The 20,152-nt window shown below is 38.2% G+C and overlaps 1 protein-coding gene across 2 annotated transcripts in view; it reads left to right on the top strand.

Annotated features, from left to right (window-relative positions):
* The window catches only part of TENT4B (terminal nucleotidyltransferase 4B), a 57,441-nt gene extending 43,058 nt beyond the window's left edge, over positions 1–14,383 (top strand). The window contains exons 3-12 of one of the 2 annotated variants that reach the window (XM_064489185.1): positions 929–975; positions 2,411–2,531; positions 3,603–3,710; positions 5,803–5,931; positions 6,598–6,811; positions 8,055–8,181; positions 8,282–8,385; positions 8,630–8,676; positions 10,438–10,602; positions 11,747–14,383. In XM_064489185.1, the coding sequence (XP_064345255.1) occupies positions 929–975; positions 2,411–2,531; positions 3,603–3,710; positions 5,803–5,931; positions 6,598–6,811; positions 8,055–8,181; positions 8,282–8,385; positions 8,630–8,676; positions 10,438–10,602; positions 11,747–11,923 (1,239 nt within the window). In that variant the 3' untranslated portion in view covers positions 11,924–14,383. Of the gene's footprint in view, positions 1–928; positions 976–2,410; positions 2,532–3,602; positions 3,711–5,802; positions 5,932–6,597; positions 6,812–8,054; positions 8,182–8,281; positions 8,386–8,488; positions 8,677–10,437; positions 10,603–11,746 lie in introns of both variants that reach the window. The other variant, XM_010990087.3, reaches the window with a different exon arrangement.
* Positions 14,384–20,152: the final 5,769 nt, after the last annotated feature.

The raw sequence follows: 20,152 nt of genomic DNA, 5'->3' as shown, positions 1-20,152 counted from the left end.
GAGGACACCAGTGTTTTACTGAGCAGCTGTGTGTCCCATTGCTTCTCTTGTGTGATCTAAATCAGCAGTTTTCAACTGGGGACATGTTTGCCCCCCAGGAGGCATTTGGCAATGTCAGAGACACTTTTGATTATCATGCCTGGCGAGGTGCTCCTGGCATATAGTGATCAGAGGCCAAGGAGCTTGCTGAACGTCATACCGTGTGCAGGACGGCCTCTCATCACAAAGAATGATCTGTCCCAAATGTCAGGAGTGCTGAATTGAGAAACCCTCATGTAAATCAGTCGTCCTACTTCTGAGGTGGAGGATTTTATCTATAATTGTTTTTGCAGATGAGTAACACGAGGCTCTGATCAGGTTCCTGGGTCCACCTCACCTCAGAAGTTGAGCTTTTTCCATTGTTTGTCCTTTATTGTAATTACTCGCGTACACACACCTGCCTGAGTCTTCCCACTGTTGTCCGTGGGTTGGGGCAGGATGTGTCCTAGCTTTATGCCCAGCGTGATGTTGTAATGACAGCTGCCTGGTGTTCTCTGCAGAGATGGCCTACAGGCTGGCACTTGTCCTGCAGTTGAAGTAGTCTGAGCCTAATTCAGTAATCTGCAAGACTTCCACTTAGAGAACAAAGGTTACAGCTTTGTGATTGTGTCTCTGGATTATATGGGAACATTAGTGACCTGAACTTTACTTTTGAAAGGTTTCTATTTTAGTATACGTGTTTGATATTTGAACCTAATAAGTTTAAACCATATTCCAAATGTCTGCTTGTGAGATACAGGATCCCACCTCGTGAAAGCGGGGTGTTAGAGGAAAAAAATGCTCTTGTAGTACTAAAATATACCAGTAGAGGGTAGCAAACCCCCACATTTCTCCATAGCTTGGTGGCTTATCATCTGATATTTTAATATAATAATTCTTTCTATTTCAGGTCCAGATATTTGGAAGTTTTAAAACTGGCCTGTATTTACCTACTAGGTTAGTACATTTATGAAGCTTTCAGGGGATTGTGCATTTTTCTAGAGTGTATTCATTTTGACTGTTGAATGTGTTAAGAGTAGAAACAAAACAGATTTATGAGAGAAAAATTCACTTACCTATATTTTATTTAAATTACTTTGATGTAGAATATCACTGCAGAGAACTGTTCAATCCCATAACTTAACCCACTAACACAGATGTTAATGTAATATTACGGCAAAACACCTGATTAAACTGTAGAACTTTGTATACTCTGGAATGCCAGGTCTCTCATTTTTTATTAAAAACTCATGCTGTTAGCTCCTGTTCCAGCCTTCTGGCCCAGAGGTGCAGGTGCAAACTCTTCTTTCAGGAAAGTCGTGATCTTTTCAGGCCCCTTGTTTATTTCAGTCTGACCCATAGCTGAGTGTGAGGGTGGGGTGTGTGTGTTGGGGGCCCTTTTGGGGAGTGGGAAGGCTTCCTTGAGGGGTGAATACCTGTCTCTAAAAATTGAAATGCTATGGTCTTTACAAAGCCAAAACATTTCATCCTGTTTTGATTTTGTTTTTATTGTGGGAAGAGCACTCAACATGAGACTTACCCTCTTAATAAATGTTTAAGTGCACAGTACAGCATGATTAACTGTAGACATCCATTATGTTTTTCATTTGAGTTTAATTCGATCTACTTTACTCAAACTTAAAATGAGTTAAAGTGGATGGGTCCCAGCAATTTCCATTCTTCCCATGGCTGCCCTAGGCCCACAAAAGCCATAAAATATTAAACTTTGAGTTCATTAATATTTTTTCTTATTTAGATTCTGAGCTTCAGCAAAACCCTGAGTCATTCTTTCTAAAAATGTAATTAAATTTTATGAACAAGTAGTGCCTTTACCTATTTCAGATTTGAAAAGGGCACAAAAATAATTACAGTGAAAAGTCTAGATCCCACCTCTGTCCCCAGTTTCTCTCCTTGGAGGAGCCACTGTTACCAGTTAGTTCCTGCTTATTCTTCCAGAAATACTATATGCATATAAAAGGAAATGTATGTTTTCTTCCCTTTTTACACAGATAGTAGCATACTAGATACACTGCCAGCATCTTGCTTTTTATACTTAATAATCTAAGTCACAGTTAATCTCATTCACTTGCAAGGTCTTAAGTTTTTTAGTACCGGAAGACCTTATGCACAGGAAACATTAACTGGTGTTTCTGAGGTTTTACTTCTTTCAGCATCACCCGTGAAATGACTACGAGAAGGAGGAGGTTGTTAAAATCACCAACCTCCACTTCCCCTCTGAAAAACAGTCCTCACCAACACATTCAGTCTTCCTTGGGCAGGGTGAGAAATAGGTTTTCATGGTACTAACTTGCAGTCTGTAGCCTGAATGTAAGTTCAAGTAAGTACAGTCTATTGCTTCTTTAAACACCTCTTGTGTGTGCTCTGTGTTCAGTGACATCGATCTTGTGGTGTTTGGGAAGTGGGAGAATCTGCCCCTCTGGACCCTGGAAGAGGCTCTTCGGAAGCATAAGGTTGCAGATGAGGATTCGGTGAAAGTTCTAGACAAAGCAACTGTAAGTGCTTCAGTGTTTCATCTTAAACTCTCTAATTACTTATGCATGAAACTTGTAAAATTGAAACTTAATTTTGGTGAACACAGTCATATTATGAGTGAATGATCTTTCCTTTTGTTAATGATCGTAGTGTTTGAACATAAAAAGTTTCGTTTGTGAGACAAATTGTTCTGGTTACACATTTCTTTAAAAAATGTTACTTAATTTTATCATACATAATACTCCTGATAGTTTTTTAATATATATCTATTAAAAAGTTTATAGTTACATAGAAGATACTGCTTTTCTATTCTGTCATATTTTGTATCCTTGAAAAATTGTATATAATTGAAATTTTGTAAATCAAATCATATTTTAACTAATGGAATGGGCATTAAAATTTTTTTTGTGGAAGCTCATTCTGGAAATAAATAAAATATTTTAGAAGTTTGGATTTTTTGCATATTAGGTTTTATTAGAGCAAAACAACTTGTGTTTTTTATTAAAAGCTGTTAGTTTGGAAATCCAGTTCTGTACATGGAGTTTGCTGGCCTGAGTCTTCTAATGCATGATGCAAATAGGGCTTTTTTTTTTTATTTATGAATTCCTGATATCTCGTTAAATCATTCTATCATTTTTCATTTTAGAGTAATTCTTATTTTTTCAGTTCTTCTGTTGTTTTCTTGGGCTATTTGCAAAGCTGACCAATAATGCCAGTGAACTACTGTGTGGGACTAGCAGTTCCCTTATTGGAAACAGCTTGGTGCTATGAACTGACATTCATAATTCTTGATCTTCTTGAGTTGGAAACTGTTCCAAAGTAGATAATGTTAAGAAAGGTTTCTGTTACCTGATTTCAAAATTCTTTATCAAAAGAAATTACAAAATATATTGTAAGAGGTTAAATGCTAAGTATGTAACGTAAAGTATCTAGAAAGCCAAGTTCACTGTGGTACATAGGATTCAGAACACTCAGTGTTTTACTGTCCTCATGAGGAAGTCAAGACTGTAAGTCTGGTAACCTTCCATTCTCTGATTTTGTCATTTTAATTTGGTGAAAGTATTTAAATTTTATTTTTCTTCTCTTCCTAGGTACCTATTATTAAATTAACAGATTCTTTTACCGAAGTGAAAGTTGATATCAGCTTTAATGTACAGAATGGCGTGAGAGCAGCTGACCTCATCAAAGATTTTACCAAGGTCAGAGAATTTATAGCGTTTATTCAGTGAAAACTATTAGAAATAGAGCTGTGTTTTGAGATTCCCTTGTGGTGGTGGTCTGAGATACTTGGCTAAACTATTTTTGTATTTGCATTACAGACAAGTGCTTCTTTTCAGTGCAATGGTTTTACTTTCCTTGAATCTGCTTGTAATAATCAGTAATTTATAATGTGACCTCAATAAGAGTTAAGGGTTGAGGAAGCTTTTGAAGAACTCTGCTCTAGATCCTTCCTCTTAGGGAGACTAGGGCTGAGTCCTGCTGCACAGTTGATTCGTGTCTCCTTTCAGTCTCCAAGAGTGCAGATTAAGCCCCTCTTCAGGGAGCCTCTTCCAGGCTTCACCTGTAAGATAGGCCCTGCAGGTGTCCTTACTTTATCTTGGAGTGGTTTGCATCTGTTTCCGCTTGTTCTGTTTTCTCCCAGGATAGGGGAGAATTGGTCAGCATCATCTTCAGAACACTTCACATGCTTGATGCATCAGCTTTTCTCTCCCTGAACCAAAGCTGTGAACTGCTTTGGTTTATGTGGAACATCTTTTCTCTGCACAATTTTTTTCTTTAGCAGCTCTTTGAGTTACCTTCTTCTTTTTATATAAGAAAAAAATTTTAACTGTTTCGTCGTGTGGTAAACATTACATTCTTGTATAAACGTGCACAATACAGAAAAACAGAACAAGAAAAGAAATATTATCCGTAATCCCACTCTTTTGGAGGTATTGGGTGTGTGTAAATTTTCTTTTTACCAGAAATTAAACATTTTTTTAAAAATTGAGAATAGTATGCATGGTAAAAATTTACCAATTTAAAAAGGAAGTGAAAAGCACGTCACCCTTATACCTTATATGCTTAGATCAGCTTTACAGGATTTACCATCATCAACCTTTTTCTTTGCTTGTTTATCCTCTTCTTGAAATTTTCAGCAAAAGCAATAGCACACTATATACACATGGTCTATAGTTTTTTTTTTAACTTAACATTTTGGAAGTTTTTTCGTATTGGCGTAGACAGGTTTCCCTCATCCTTTTCATTGACTGCACGGTTGACCTTTGTTAGGTTGTGTCAGGCTTTGTGCAGCACTTCCAGGGTCTTTTGCTGTTACAAAAAGTACTTGGTGGGCATCCTTCCATGCCTACATCTTCCTTTACGCTAATGAATTGTTTGTAGGAAGGATCCTAGAAGTGGAATTTCTGGGTCAGAGGATGTAAAGAAACTATTTCTGACTTTAACTGTAATGTTTACAAATGATTATTTCTCCACATTTTTGTTTCTCATACTTGCTTACTCTGACATATTTGCAAAAGTATAAGCTTCTTTCTTTCTTGTGGAAGCAGTTTGTTTTCATTGTGTAAGTGTCAAGAAAAGAGTAGAAATCACTAGTAATTCTGCTACCCCCGGCAGCGGCTGTTAAGACTCCTTTCCAGGTGTTTGTACCTGCTTTGTTTACCTGTGTCCCTGGCCGAGGGCCTGGCTTGTGGAGCGACTTAAGGAGTACGTGTGTGAGTGAAAGATGGACCCACGCCGTCCACAGTTGCTAGCGTGGACCTTTTCACCCTTGTTTGTGAAGCACGGAAGGTGGGTCTGTGGGCTCGCCTGCCTGCGCGGGAGGCTGCAGACACGAGCGCTCCCGCCCCCGGGCTGTGCAGGGTCATCTGAAGGACCCTGGTCTGCCTGGTGGAGTGCCACCTACAAAACGTGATTCTTTAAAATCCCGATTCGGCGCTTGAAGAGTTGAGACATTGCCCTGGACTGTGTGTTTTACCTGTTTACAATTGAATATTACCCGGTGATGGCCGTCAGTGAGTACTGCCGGTGTTTTCTGTCCCGTACTGAGTGCTTGGGGGCTGTTACTTACAACTACATGTTTTAGAGTTTAGATGTGAGGAGAAAATCCTGAATTACTTGTAGCTTACTTTTTTATAGCTTGCTTTTAAAAATAGGAAACTAAGTATTTTATGCATCTCCACCGAAGTTTGTAGTGTAAGGACCAGCTTATTCTTAGAGACCATTGTGCTGTTAATGCTTAGAGCTGTTGCTGATGTAGGATTTCACTGAACATGTGATTTTCTTTTTCAGAAATATCCTGTATTGCCATACTTGGTTTTAGTATTGAAACAGTTCTTATTACAGAGGGACCTTAATGAAGTATTTACAGGTGGAATTGGTTCTTATAGTCTCTTTTTAATGGCAGTCAGTTTCCTTCAGGTAAGTTGTATGATTATACCATGCTTTGCACACTGAATTTTTTTTTTTTAATAAATCAGTCGAGAATCATTTTGGAAAAAATTTAAATCAAGCTCTAAACCAATGATTCCCTTACTTGCTTATTACTTTTCCCATTAAACTGGGTACCTTTTTATAATTTAGCAAGTATTTTAAAATCCCTAGGAAAGAATATTTTTTGTTTGTCTTTAATCCTATGTGTTCTAGTATTTTTGAGACTTTTCACTACAAATTTTAATTTGCAAAGGTATGGTGTGGTTTCCATCAGTATGATAGTAATATAAATACCAAAAATGAGAATGTCTTCTAAGTAACTAATCTTGTAAGTTTAGCTGGAATTGAGACTTTCTGTCTGAGATAAGTTAGAAGTCTTAATACCATCACCGAGCATAGTTATGGAGTGTATTGTCGCCAGCTGCTGACTCCGCTCGTGAATCAGAATGACTTCCCTGAGGCTGGGCCAAGCCCGCCCTGCCAGCATCCTAGGGAAGCTGTAAAATTCAGCCTTATAAGTTGTCCTGCACCAGTTCCACACCCACAGGGCTTCAGTGTTGTCTCTGATGGAAGTACTGTTCCTGTTGCTGTTAGCCTGTGGTGACCTTGATAACGTAGAGAAAGTCCAATAAAACTTTTTTCTTCTCCTTTCAGTTACATCCCAGGGAAGACGCTTGCATCCCCAACACGAACTATGGTGTTCTCTTAATAGAATTTTTTGAATTATATGGACGACACTTCAATTATTTAAAGACCGGCATCCGGATAAAGGATGGTGGTTCCTATGTGGCCAAAGATGAAGTACAGAAAAATATGCTGGATGGCTACAGGCCATCAATGCTTTATATTGAAGATCCCTTACAACCAGGTATTGAATTTAGGTAAATTTGTGGGCATTCAAAGAAAAGGGCATTATCAGTCACCATGTTATACTTTAAATGATGATGAAAAATGAAAAATTAAGGATTAACTTCTAATTGTAGTCATCCTGTTTTCATCGAACTATTTTATAAGGAAACACATGAACGTAAACACACATACACACCATAAAAACATGTTATATACTTCTAGAGAAGTTGGGAGTAGAATCCATTTGACTCTTAAAGGCAAAAGAAAATTGGTACTAGCTATTTGGGTGAGTTTGTGCACATTCAATTTGGTGGCCATTTTTCTTCTTTCTTGAGTCCTCACTGGTCCTGATTCTAACCAGTGGTCAGCCAGGGTTTCAAGTGAGGATTCTGCAGCCCATAGAGGCAGTGAGTGCACTGATATATCTCAGAATTCACGAGAGAAAGAGACAGCTGATTTTCCTTTGGGGCCGCTTCATTCCTCTTTAATTTTGCATAGTGTTCTTGTGCTTTTTCCAGCTTTATGTCGGCTTGAAAGTGAGCAGAAAATGAATTCCTTTCGTGTTTACATGAAGCTGTTTGCTTGTTCGTGTCTTAGTTTTTCTAGCCAATATTTTTTTTCCTGATATAATTGTAAAATATTTAGATTCTCTGTTATCAGACTTCAGTGGAAATGCTTTGAGTCATTTGCTTTAATGTTTTGACTTTAAAAATGAATAAGGAAAGGGAGTTAAGAGAGAGAGTGGCTGTTCAGGAGCCCTTTGCTGGCTTAATGAGCCATCTTATAAGCATTAACAGTCCTGTGTGTTTATTCATTGAGGAAATGTTCATTGGGTGCCTCCTCTATGTAAAGGACACACAGATTTTTCAGCGAGATGGTCCTTGCTTCCTCAGAGCTTATAATTTAAGTGTAGAAGATATTTATATAGCTAACAAGCAAAAAATAGATATTTCTAATTTAGCTTGGTTTCACTCTTAGGAGAGAACAGGCAGTTAGTTCTTTTATTTGCATGACTGTGTATGAGACAGTCCCTTTTGGGCCAGAAGACACTTAGGCAGTTTGTCTGCTGTAATAACATACTTATGTGTGATACCCACGTTCAGAGCCTGGGGAGCCGCAGGGCCTACTGACAGCTCAGGTTCTGAGTGCAGCTCTAGCAGGCTGGCGGTCGCTCTTGCTCTCCCAGGAGAGGGTCTGTGAACGTTTAGTTCATATTAAGTAATGGTGAATTTTACTATCTTATGTATACATTTCTTTTAAAGGTAATGATGTTGGAAGGAGTTCATATGGGGCCATGCAAGTGAAACAGGCCTTTGATTATGCCTACGTTGTTTTGAGTCATGCTGTATCGCCAATAGCAAAGTACTATCCCAACAATGAGACGGAGAGGTAAAAATTGAACTAAAATCAGCTCATTGGGTCAAAATTGGTTATGGTTTCTTATCTTCAAATTAATTGTGCCTCCCCTCTTTTTTTTAAACACATGCAGCATATTAGGTAGAATAATTAGAGTAACGGACGAAGTTGCCACGTATAGAGATTGGATATCAAAGCAGTGGGGCTTGCAGAATAGGCCTGAGCCTTCGTGCAATGGTAAGAGTTTTTCATTGATCGATTGACTGAGTATTAGAGGCTTTTCTGTGTTGTGTGTGCTTAACGGGAAGAAACGTTTTCCAATCTTTTGCCACTCTTTCAGGAAATGGTGTTACCTTGATAGTAGATTCTCAGCAGTTAGATAAATGTAATAATAATCTATCTGAAGAAAATGAAGCCCTTGGAAAATGTAGAAGTAAAGCTTCGGAGTCTCTTAGTAAACACTCTTCAAACTCTTCATCAGGTCCAGTGTCTTCCTCTTCTGCCACGCAGTCCAGCTCTAGTGATGTCGTAAGTATGATGATGTGGCTTTCTAAACCTAGACCCTTAGGGCGTCTGTTGTTGGGGTAATTGTCTAGAGAGCTAGAGCTAACTTGTTTTCTTACTTGTTCCTGGGAAATTTTAGTAATTTTAATGACTGTAACGTTGTATTCAAAATTTGAAGCATACAGCAAAAGTAAAAGAATTTTAGTGACCATTCGCATACACCACCGCTAGACTCCACCATTACCATTTTACTTGCTTATCACACAGCTGGCCACCCATGCATCCATTCTTCTTATTCTTTGGTACATTTCAAAGTATTGCAGACATCAGCACACTTCCTGCAAAGTACTGTAGTGTGCTCATCATTAACCAGAGTTCAGTATTTGTCCAGTGTTCTTCTTTTGCTATAAAATTGACATATAAGGAAATCTTGATTGTACGTTTACCAGATTTTAACAAATGCATACACATATGTGACCCCAGATCCTAACAAGACATAGAATGTTACTATCACCCCAGAGAGCTTCCTCGTGATGTTTTCTAGTCAATCCCCAATCTTACCCTCAGAGGTAACCACTATTACGATTTTCTAATACAATAGATTAGTTTTATCTATTCCAGAACTTCATTTAAGTGAGATATACACTCTTTTGTTCAGCATTTTAAAATGTACAGCTCAAGTGTTTTTAGTATATTCACAATATTATACAACCATATGGTCACCACCATCTAATTGCAGGAGATTTCCATCACTCCACAAGGAAATCTATTAGCAGTCCCCAACCATTCTTCCCTTCCCCCATGCCCTGACCATGCCAAACCTACTCTCTGTCTTATCCTGGTTAAATTTTTAGCTTCAGTTATACCTTGTAGGTACTTATCCTCATCAGGGTTAATTTTGAGCTAATTTAAAATCGACATCTAAAATGGACTTACCTGTTATTTGAATTTTGATTTTATTGAGTGTCTGACATAAAATAACCTCAACATGGAAGAGACATAATTCTATGTTGTTGATGACGACCATTTATCATAATGGAGTCATAAATCCTCACGTGCAGAATCTACCTGCGTGCCATCTTGGTTCAGAGAGCGGAACTATGGGGGACAGAATGCTGGGCTGGATGTCACAAACGCATTGGGGCGGAAGCAGAGACGGCCTTGAAGGGGAGCATTAGGGACTAAGAGTGTGTCTCTGAGATGCTGGGTGGAGTGTGAGAGCAAAGGATACACCTGAGGAGAGAGCAGCAGCCAAGGCCCAAGCAGCCCAGAAGCAGGTGGGGCTCAGCCCAGTGTCTCTGGGGAGGGAAGTCCCTGTCCACACGGTGTGTGGTTGGAGGGAGTGCTGATTTGCTATTGCAGACTCTCAGAGATTGAGCCTCTTAAACTGATTGTATTATATTTGATTGAAGACATTGAATCAGGGCCTGGGGCCTATGCCCTCACTCTTTACCATGCTTTTTCCATTATACCATGGTTCATTTTCTGTAATTAAAAATGCAGATAAACTTGGACCTCCATGAGCTCCTTCAAGGCCGATTAACAAGGTCAGGCGTGGGCAATGGATTTAACAATGAACAGAAACCCTCTGATAAAATAAGCTACTTTAAATGTTTGGAGGAAGACTTAAGCAGTTAATTTTATAAATTCCGGGGTGTGTTCCCTTTAACTCCCAAATGTTTAAACTTAGTCCAGAGAGTGCTTAGCTGAAGCTCTTTTCCTTTCTTAGTGTTGAATATCTAAATTATTACTGCATCACGTTATAACTCATGTGACTTGTGTTAGGATTCCGATGCGACACCCTGCAAAACTCCGAAACAGCTGCTCTGCCGTCCGTCCACTGGGAATCGAGTAGGGTCGCAAGATGTGTCCCTGGAGTCCTCTCAGGCAGTCGGGAAAATGCAGAGCACCCAGACCACTAACACATCCAGCAGCACCAACAAATCCCAGGTGTGTGGAATTTGTGTTTTTCATTGTTAGTATTCAATATAGAAGGTTTAGAGTTTTGTTCGTACATACACATACAAACATACATATACCTGCATGTTATGGGTTTGAAGAAAGCTCTAGGTTAAAGAAAAAGATGTAGTTTGTTCTAAGAGGTTCCAAAGCATGACAGTGTTTCTTGTAATAGGATGTCCTGAAGACCTTTGTGAGACACTATTGTAACATAAAACTTTTGTGGGAATCTGATGACTTGGTCCTTATAAGATGTCCCAGCCAACCCACCTTATTACAATTTCAGCATGAAAAAAATTGCTTCAAGTTATAAAAAAGTTCAGTTGAACTTGAAGTAAACTCACATAAAGCTTTTGCATGACCTCCTCATAGTGTTGTGTACGTATTCTTTTTTATATTTTAATATTAAATACCTAGTTGCCTGTGTTGAAAATGGTCAGACAGCACTCAGCCATGTCAGCTGATTAGCTTTAGCTTTGACTTAAAAAGACCACAGAGATACTCTACTGTAAGTTTTTCACTTGCCAAAAATTGTGTTAATCATGAGTAATGAATCAAAATGACGGGAAGAAGCCATTTCACATGGGGCTCCAGTGTGAGGCCACCACACCTTCTCCCAGGACCTCGGGGACCCCGGGGAAGGCCCCTTGGCAGTAGGGATGACTGTTACGCCTGACTCGACTCACAGAATCCACTCTGTACAGCCTTAGTCATGAGCACCGCACACTGACTCACTGAGAAATGGCAGCCAGAATGACAGGTGCGAGCAGGAAAGGCCAGCCAGCCGTGATGACCCCTGACCTGGCAGCACACCTGCCTGTCTCAGAGCTTCTTCCAGTGACGCCATTTATCAGGCGGTGTATCATCTGATAGGTTCCTTAAGAAAAGTTTCACATTTTATATTCTCTGTTAAGAAGGCAAGGCTTCTTAATGGAAGAAGTGGTCTGCGTTTTTCAATATTTCCATGAAAAAATAGTGTAAGCATTTTAGAGGGTTAACCCCTGTAGCATCGTTCTCTGCCTGCTAGGTAAGTCAGCATTTTCCTAGTTATGAGAGCCCCCCGAGTCAGGTCTTAGCGAGTGCTCTGTTGACTCCGCGATACTGATATCTTTTTGACCGCTTTCCTTCTCTGCAGCATGGATCAGCAAGGCTCTTTCGGTCTTCCAGCAAAGGCTTCCAAGGTACAACCCAAACAAGCCATGGTTCCTTGATGACAAACAAACAACATCAAGGCAAATCCAATAATCAGTATTACCATGGCAAAAAGAGGAAACACAAGAGGGACGCCCCCCTCTCAGACCTTTGTAGATAGTCGGCGTTGTACGATGGACTGTCTTCTGTGTGCAATGATCTCATGCTCAGGACAGTTGGATAGGGACTCCTGGGAGACATTCGGGAGCCTTACACTGTTCAGACGTTGATTTAGCAACTGCGTTTTTTCCCAGCTCGCCACGGAATGGATCATGAAGACTGACAACTACAAAAACAAAAAGCAAGCAAAAAAGGGGAAAAAAAAAAAGAGGCTGCTCATTTGATAAGTCATATGCTACAACAGGGTCATTTTAAGATTTAAAGCTTGAATGTAAAATAAATCTATTTCTCATTGGCTTTATGCAGAGTTTAGGGAGTAGTATTCAGTGTGGGTAGGGTGATAGAAACAGAAAACAATTTCAGAGGACGGGGTGGGGAAGGAAAACACAGGTGTCTTATAGGAAGTCCAGATTCCAAAGGGGAAAGTGATCTGTGCATGTTTTTTTTTTTAATATTTTTGCATATATTTACCATTTTATTGTGTGTATATATAGATGACCATATAGGAAATTGATATTTGTAATAGTGGATTTGTTAATACTTTTTACATAACATTACTGTTTAAATTGTAAACAGATTTTTCTCAGGATTAGTTTGAAAAATAATCTGAATTGTCATCTTAACATCCATCTATAGGGAAGTGATTAGTTCTATTACTCAGTTTGTTTCCTCAGCATTGAAATGACTTAATAGAACCCTTGTGACCTGCTGCAAAAAAAATTTTCCTCTCTAAAGAAAAGGTTATGGTGGCAAATGACATTTATTTTATTTTGTAAAAAAAAAAAATGTACTATGTACTTTTGTGTAAACACTGAAAAATCTCTAGTCATCTCTAAGAATTAACTTGCGACTGTTTTCTATAGTGCTGTCATCTTGGCCAATGGGCAATTACATGACTTTGTGTTTGTTTCCTTTGCAGTCTTTTTTTTTTTTTTTTTCCTTCCTAATAGGGAAAAAAAAGGCCACCCGCGTCTGGTCCCATTCCTGTTGCAGTAAAACCTCGAGTTCCACAGACTTTGCATGCTGCTCCTCTAACCCTGTGTGCTGCGTGTGCTTGTTTTCCTCATCTCTTATTCTTTTTTAAATTCATGCTTACCTACTGTGGGACAGAATAACTGTAAACAGCTTTAATTAAATCATACTTATAAAAAAAACTATTTTCTTATACTCCACTTTATGCTTTTGGTATTGTTGATCTTTAAAAATTAAATGGTCTTTGATAATGGATCTATTTTGTATTGCCTTATTAAGACCAAATACTTCTTGTCATCCCATTCTTTATCCTCTCCTTTCATGGAATTGTTATCTTTAATTAAAACTTTTTTAAACATTGGCTTGTTTCAATCAACTGTAAATTTTGGTTGTGGTCAGCTTTGAGTGCAAATGAGATGTATTCTGTTATTCATCACATGTTGAGTTTGAAACTCAGTTGGGAATATTTAATAGAATGTAAGAGGCATTTCTGAAAAATGCTTTCTTTCAAGGTGAACGCTCTTATGTTTAGCATCAGTGTGTGTGGCTCTGTTAATTACAGCCGTTTCTGAGATGAGATTCTTTTTTATATGTATACATATAAAGTACTATTGGCTTTTAGGAATTTCTTTTATATACATTTATGAAATACTGAAGACCAGTCAGACCACTAATGGACACTTAGTGCAAGTTTTTTAAAGAAAATAATGCTGAAGTAAGACCAAAACTGGTGTCATCACTAAAATTAACAGTTTTCAATCTGTTCGTATTTTAATTCACAACAGAAAAATGTGTTCCAAAACTGGAAATTCATAATACTTGTGTAAACCGTGGAAGATTTTAAATGTGATGTTATTTTGATGATGTTTTAAATTTTAGAAGTCACATTTTATTCTGATCAGAATTTTTATCAAGACGTTGAGCTTTTGTTTTTTGAAACTAGTTTGTCATAACATGTTGTGCGTAATCACCGTATTTATTTTCTAGGACTATTGTGGAATGTGTAGACTTATGTTTACTGCTAAGGGAACAATTATTTATAAAGTAATATTAAATCCAGTATTAGTTGCCTATTTCAGACACTTAATACCTACAGAGATCCATGTTACATTTACCACACTGAAGTTTTGGTTTTTGTTTTAAAGAATCACCCTCATTGTTGAAAGTAAATGTGCCCTTAGGGTACAGACATTAGTGTTCCAATAAGCATGTGATTATATTAAGGTGGTGGTAGCGGGAAGATAATCTTGATTCCATTGGGAATCTTAGGTATTCGTAAATTTATTGGGAAAATAGTTTTTCCTGTATTTTGACGTTTCTTTTTGGTAAACAGTATCTTTCTAAAAGAAAAAGCATGAAGGAGAAATTGAGGTGTGTACATTTCCTCAAATGACCAGCATTGTATTCGTGAATACTGTGTATCTTGCAATGAACAGTGTGAAAGCTGTTCATTTTTCAATCTGAAGTAAAATACTTTCAAGAACTTTTAGTTTGCCTGCTCATTTGTTTTGTACATTTCATCTCTGTATTTGACTCCTGTCTTTTTTCTTTTTTGAGTTTTAATACTTTATAAAGATTTTGTGGCTATGTCAGAAATGTGTCATTTAAATATTGTAGTCCATCCATATCCATGAATCATAACCTTCCTTTGCTAGTACTTGTAGAGTGGGATTTTACAAATTCTGCCTCACTGTGATGGCATTTCTCTGGCGGTCATGTATGTGTACCTGGTTGGTGTGGAAACTCCTTAAAAAAGTGATAATAAACTTTCTTAGAGGTGCTGATGGGTCGAAGAGGTGTCAGCACAGAACCTGTGTGGTTATGCTTTGATGATAAAGGTAAATGCATTTTTTCCTCCAAGTTTTAAGGTGTCTGTGAAGGTGCCCGGTTTTTAGTGTCTTTGATTTGTTTGGAGATGTTGTGTTATGGTTTTCAAATCTAGCTTTGATCTGTGAGATCTACTGGTTTTACATGTAGTTGCCCTCTGGTCTTCAACAGTTGATCATATTATATTTTTGTCCTGTTCTGAGTGTTTTACCTTTACTGGTATTTTGAGTTTCTCATTAATATTTAGGTTATTTGCTTTGGCTCCAGATAATTCGTGGATAAAGTCTTCACAGAACAAAACATGTGCGGTAGGGAGAGCATTTTTTTTAGTCTTTTTCCTCTGGAGTCTTATATCTCCATGTGTTTGCTTTTCATCCCCTCCCCCCACATGGTAAGTGTGCACTGTGTTTGCTTTAACCCATGGTTAAGTGTTTGGGGTTTCTGACCTATAGGTGAGTCACAGGACAGTATGACTGCTCAGAGCTGCAGGACCCTATTCTGTGACATACATTCATTGCAAAGACCTCCCCAGGGACTAGGGTGTACTTATCTAGGTGGCTCTGTAGAAATCCCTAGAAATCACCATTATTGGGTATTATTGATAAGTTTTGCTGATATTTTTTTACTGTTCGTGATGCATCTTCTCAACTTAATATTGATCTATGCAGTTTGAAACTGATCAGTTCCTTCAGTTATTAAATCCTATTGATTTCTTAGTGTTTCAGTCACTAACTAGGAATGTTGATAGGAAATTAGTTGCTTCTCAATTAACTTTTCAAACATTAAATGGTAAAGTATAAAAAGTTATTCCCAATTTTGCTGTGATCGATATTAAAATATTAAAAATAACAGAAGAGTTTATGCTCATCAGTTTTTGCTCTCATTAAACTGAATTAGTGAAAAGCAACATTCTCATAAAGTGTTTTGCGAGCAAAACATTCTATAAATGATGCTGTTGAACTTCATTGAGTAGGAAAGTTATATTTAATAGTTCTCTTTACCCTGATTTTCATCATGGACATAGCTCGTCTAGTGAAATATGTAAGAACAAGGTAGCATTGAAGTGGGGACAGAAGTATAGGCGAGTCCTCGGAAGCAGTGTCTTCTCGCCTCGGCTTCCAGACCTCAGGACGCTTTAACTGCCTGCCATTTTGTCACAACATTTATGGGCAGGCTAAACGTTAAAGAACAGATTTTAATATGCTACTTGATATTTAACATAACTAAGAAACAAGCCACATTTTACCACAGAGGTTATTTGCATGACCTGTAAACTCTACATAACCCAGAAGCCTTTTTCTCAACCATCTTCTTTTGAGCTGTCTTGACTTTACACCGTAAGCAACTTTTTTTTCCATCAAAGTTAGTGAACTAAATATCTGTATAAGTTGAATGCTGACAAAATGATTAATCTGAGGAATCGCTTTTAAAGTCCGCTGATCTATTTGATCTCCAGAGTTAAATACTTAAGGATGGTTTTTAGGTAATAAACTGCAAATGTGCTAATGTTTGTTTTACCCATGTCAGGTTGGTTTTTTGTTTTTAATTTTTTCAGTATTTGGCTCTTCCTTTTTTCTACTTGAGCATGTGCCTTAGTAAATTTAGCCTAGTCTACTAGCCTGAAGGAGGTAACACTTTAAGAAAGAGGTTAAACCAGAGAGCTGGAGACAGCGTATCCCCCTTTGATGCCTATAAACGAGGTATCTTCTGGATTTACTGAGAGCAACGTTAGCTATGTGAGTAAGAACAGGTACTAACACGGAAGTCAGGTGTTCTCCTGTTTTGTGTATGTCAGCGCAGCGCATGTGTTTATTGGTGTTTGCACATCATCTTAATTTTGCATTTTAATTTAAGTCCTCTTGGGTCCACACAGCTGTGGCTACTTTTCACTGCAACAACTTCTACGTGGCCTGATTACAGGGAAGGTCTCCACTAAGCAAACGGTCTGGATGGATTTGTTAGGAGTAGTGCTGTACCTTACAGATGCTGTGGTAATAAGAGGTTATGAAGTAAACAGGCTGGTAGTTACCCCCCTGGCCGGGTGAGTGGGAAGAGAAGAAACAGGCCTAGGAGAAGTGTTCCCTAACGCTTGGTAAGATTTAGTCCCTGTCTCATGGATTTGTCAGCCATACCTTTTAAAAAGAGTGAGATTTTAGGTTATCAGCCACATTTTTTGAGTTTAAGTGTATCTTCGCCTTTCCACTTGGGTTCTTGCAATTCACAGCTGTTCCCTAAATCATTTCATATTACCTTTTATTTGGTTGCAACTTACAGTATGTCTCTTTGTACCTAAACTTAATCTCCGAAATTTAAGATCCCTCTCTCTCATTTTAAAAGTTTTCAGTCACTTTTTTTAAAAAAGTCTTTTGAAAGTCATGTGATCCTAAAACAATTCAACGACTTGTTGCAAATATCAAAGACTTCACACTGTACTCAGTACTAAAAAGCACCATCTTATGGTCGTTAAAAGCGGAAAAGTTAGGTGACAGCCAGTGCCGTTACTGGACATGAAATGTGAAGGACTGTTGAGATAAACATTTTTTAGTGGAATATACATAGATACATATGTTTAGAAGTGTAATAACCCAATGTTTGTTTTAAATAACCTTTTTATTTATTTCCTTCTTTGATTAGCATTGCCTTCTGTGTTAAGAAATGCGGACTCCTGTGAGGTGCTGGAGGTTTGAATCATCTTGAAAGCTTTCCAATCTTGTCTAGTTACCGCTGCAGAGGCACTAAGGAATTTACCAGAAAAAAGAGATTTGATACAAATGATTTATGAAATCTCGACATTTCCTGAGGTCATATCACTGGGCACCAGTTACCAATGCTGTGAATGAATTGCACACCTGGAAGCTTTTTTTATTTTTTTTTTAAGCTAACGATTTCTCCAAAGATGTCAATTGTTTGCCTTGAAAATTTTATAAATTGCATTTCTACGTACATCTGCCCCCAGTGATTACCATTGGGTTTATTATTCATAATCTGCAGTTTAATAAAGGCTTTGTGCTTTGATTTATCTTCAAACCCTTTGGTATGAGCCTTTATGTAAAACTTGAATGACTACTTAAAAAAATAAAAAGTATCTTGTAATTCTAAGGACAGCCCTATTTAGACTGATAAGAGGTTTTCTTGTACCTATATGAAGAGCATTCCTGTGGGTTTTCTTCCTTTTTAATGCCAGCAGTGGAGTGGGAGATAGCTTTAAGATTTTTTTTTTTTTTTTTTTTGCCAAAGACATCCTTTTGGCCTCTCCACTGCCAATGTGAGACTGTGGAAACCGGCTGGCTCCCTGGAATTCGGTTATTTGCAAGTACCAACCCAGTTTTATCCTTTGCTTTAATGTAAGAGGTTGTGCTCGCTGTACTAAGAAATTGAGATACCTTACCTTCTGTTCATGGAGCAGATTACACAGACTGCTGCAATAGAGCAATGAAAATGTTGGTTCTCCAAAGAACAGAGAGAAGCAGGGTTAATAATCAAGTGCAACTAAAGCATGTTTTCAGAATTCTCACGCAGGGAGCTAAACCAGCAGTCCTATGGCTTGGACCAATGGTGCTTGCCTGGGACCCAACTGAATGGTGGGGAAAACCCCGGATAGTTTGCTTCGGGATAATTACAAGCATGGTTTCGGGTGAAGAGCAGCTAGGCAGTCTGTAGATAACTGGCTGGTAAAACCAGCCTGCCCACTCCAGCCCGATTTCTCCTGCCTACCTCTTACACACTTACTGGAGATGTTCTCTTTCAAAAAGTAAAAAGATAGAATCCTGTTAAATAGCATCCCAGAAATTTCTCAAATGGTAAATTAAGAAATGAACTGAATGTACAGGACAGCTTTGTCCATCTACCCAGACGCAATGAATTTACTTAATTTCTCAACTAATACGTGAATGTATGTTCCATTCTGAAGCAATGTAAGTAATATGTAAATACTTAAATAAGAGGAGCTAGTTCCCCCTCCCAATCCCACTTAGCTCCTTAGAGCTAGCTGCTTTAATATCTTGGGGTGTACACTTGTAGATTTTCAGAAATGCATTTTCATACATAAACGTGTCTGTGCAAATATAATTTCAGGGGGGCTTTTCCCCGTTTATGCAAGTGGTATCTTTCTGCATTACTCTGCTACTCCCCTACCACATGGAGAGATCTCTCCACGTCACTACAGGTGCAGCTCTGCTTCGTTCCTTTTTATGATGCTGACTTTTGCTTGCAAGTGGCTTTGGTAAATTCACACGTCAGATACCCCAAGGCCTTATAAGCTAATAAGCACTTATGAAACATCCAGCACTTTTCAGCTCAACTTGAATAGGGGTTTTTTATAAAGTATTACTATTTGATAGCACTTATGAACTTTTACTGAGGGAAGAAAGTTTCCTCCGCTTTATCTTCTTTTGGGTGAATTTTCATGAATTGCTTTTGGATGATTTTTGCTAGGATTTAACTTATAAATGCAACATGGTCATCTGAAACTACACTCTGCTACTTTTTCTGTATTTCCACTTTTTTAAAAATTGCCTTTGGCAAAATTGATGAAAGAATATTAGTTGTATTGATCGCTGTCCACTACCTGCCCTCTAACTTAATCTTTTAAGACCCTTCAATAATTGCAGCAACAACAACTGTAAAATTCTCTCTAAAAATAACTGATCTGCCTTTAAAGCAGAATGAATCATCTGAGAGGGAACTCTGGCGAGAGAAAGAATCCAGCTATTTGGGTCAAGAGAAGGCAGAAAACTGCCTTAGATTTTATTGGGAATATCCGCTGGAAAATTTTGTTAGGAAAAGAAGATGAACAGTAGCTGTGGGAAATTCGAGGTGGTGATGTCCCTAAACCTTAGGAGCGATCATTTTTTTAGGAAATTACTTCCCTTGAAATCACTTTCTCAGGCTCTCACTAAGTGATTGTGGAAAATGAGATGCTCTGTATTTACTAGGTGAGCTTAGGGATACAACAACTCTGACTTTTAAATTGGGACCATTGTTTGCTTTATAAGAAAAATGCTTTATAATTATTGCTTGTCTAAAAAAATCATTTGAAAACACTGGTGAAATGAAAGTTCGCATTTTAAGACGAGAAAAATGTAAACATAAATTTTTTCTTCTGCTCGTTTGGGCCTCCTCCCTCCCCTGTAACGCATTATGCATCTGCATTTTATGTCAATGAGACTTCCTTAATGGCAGAAATACCTGCCCAACCATGAAGATCAGTTTTTCTCCTTCTGGTGCCAGCCATGTCATTCCTTTGAAGACAACATCCCTTTCTCAATCCTGTGAAGGGTCACAATAACCTTGTACATGCAGATGTCTTTGGTGAATTTAATGTACAATGCCAGTACATCATTTTCCTTAAAGACAGTGATTGGTGCAGAGCAGACTGGTCAGTTGACCTGGGGAGATACTGGGCTGCACCTAATGGAAGTTCCTTAATATT

This window comes from Camelus dromedarius, chromosome 9 (assembly GCF_036321535.1).
Source record: "Camelus dromedarius isolate mCamDro1 chromosome 9, mCamDro1.pat, whole genome shotgun sequence".
Taxonomy (NCBI): domain Eukaryota; kingdom Metazoa; phylum Chordata; class Mammalia; order Artiodactyla; family Camelidae; genus Camelus; species Camelus dromedarius.
This window is presented reverse-complemented; position numbering and strand designations above follow the sequence as displayed.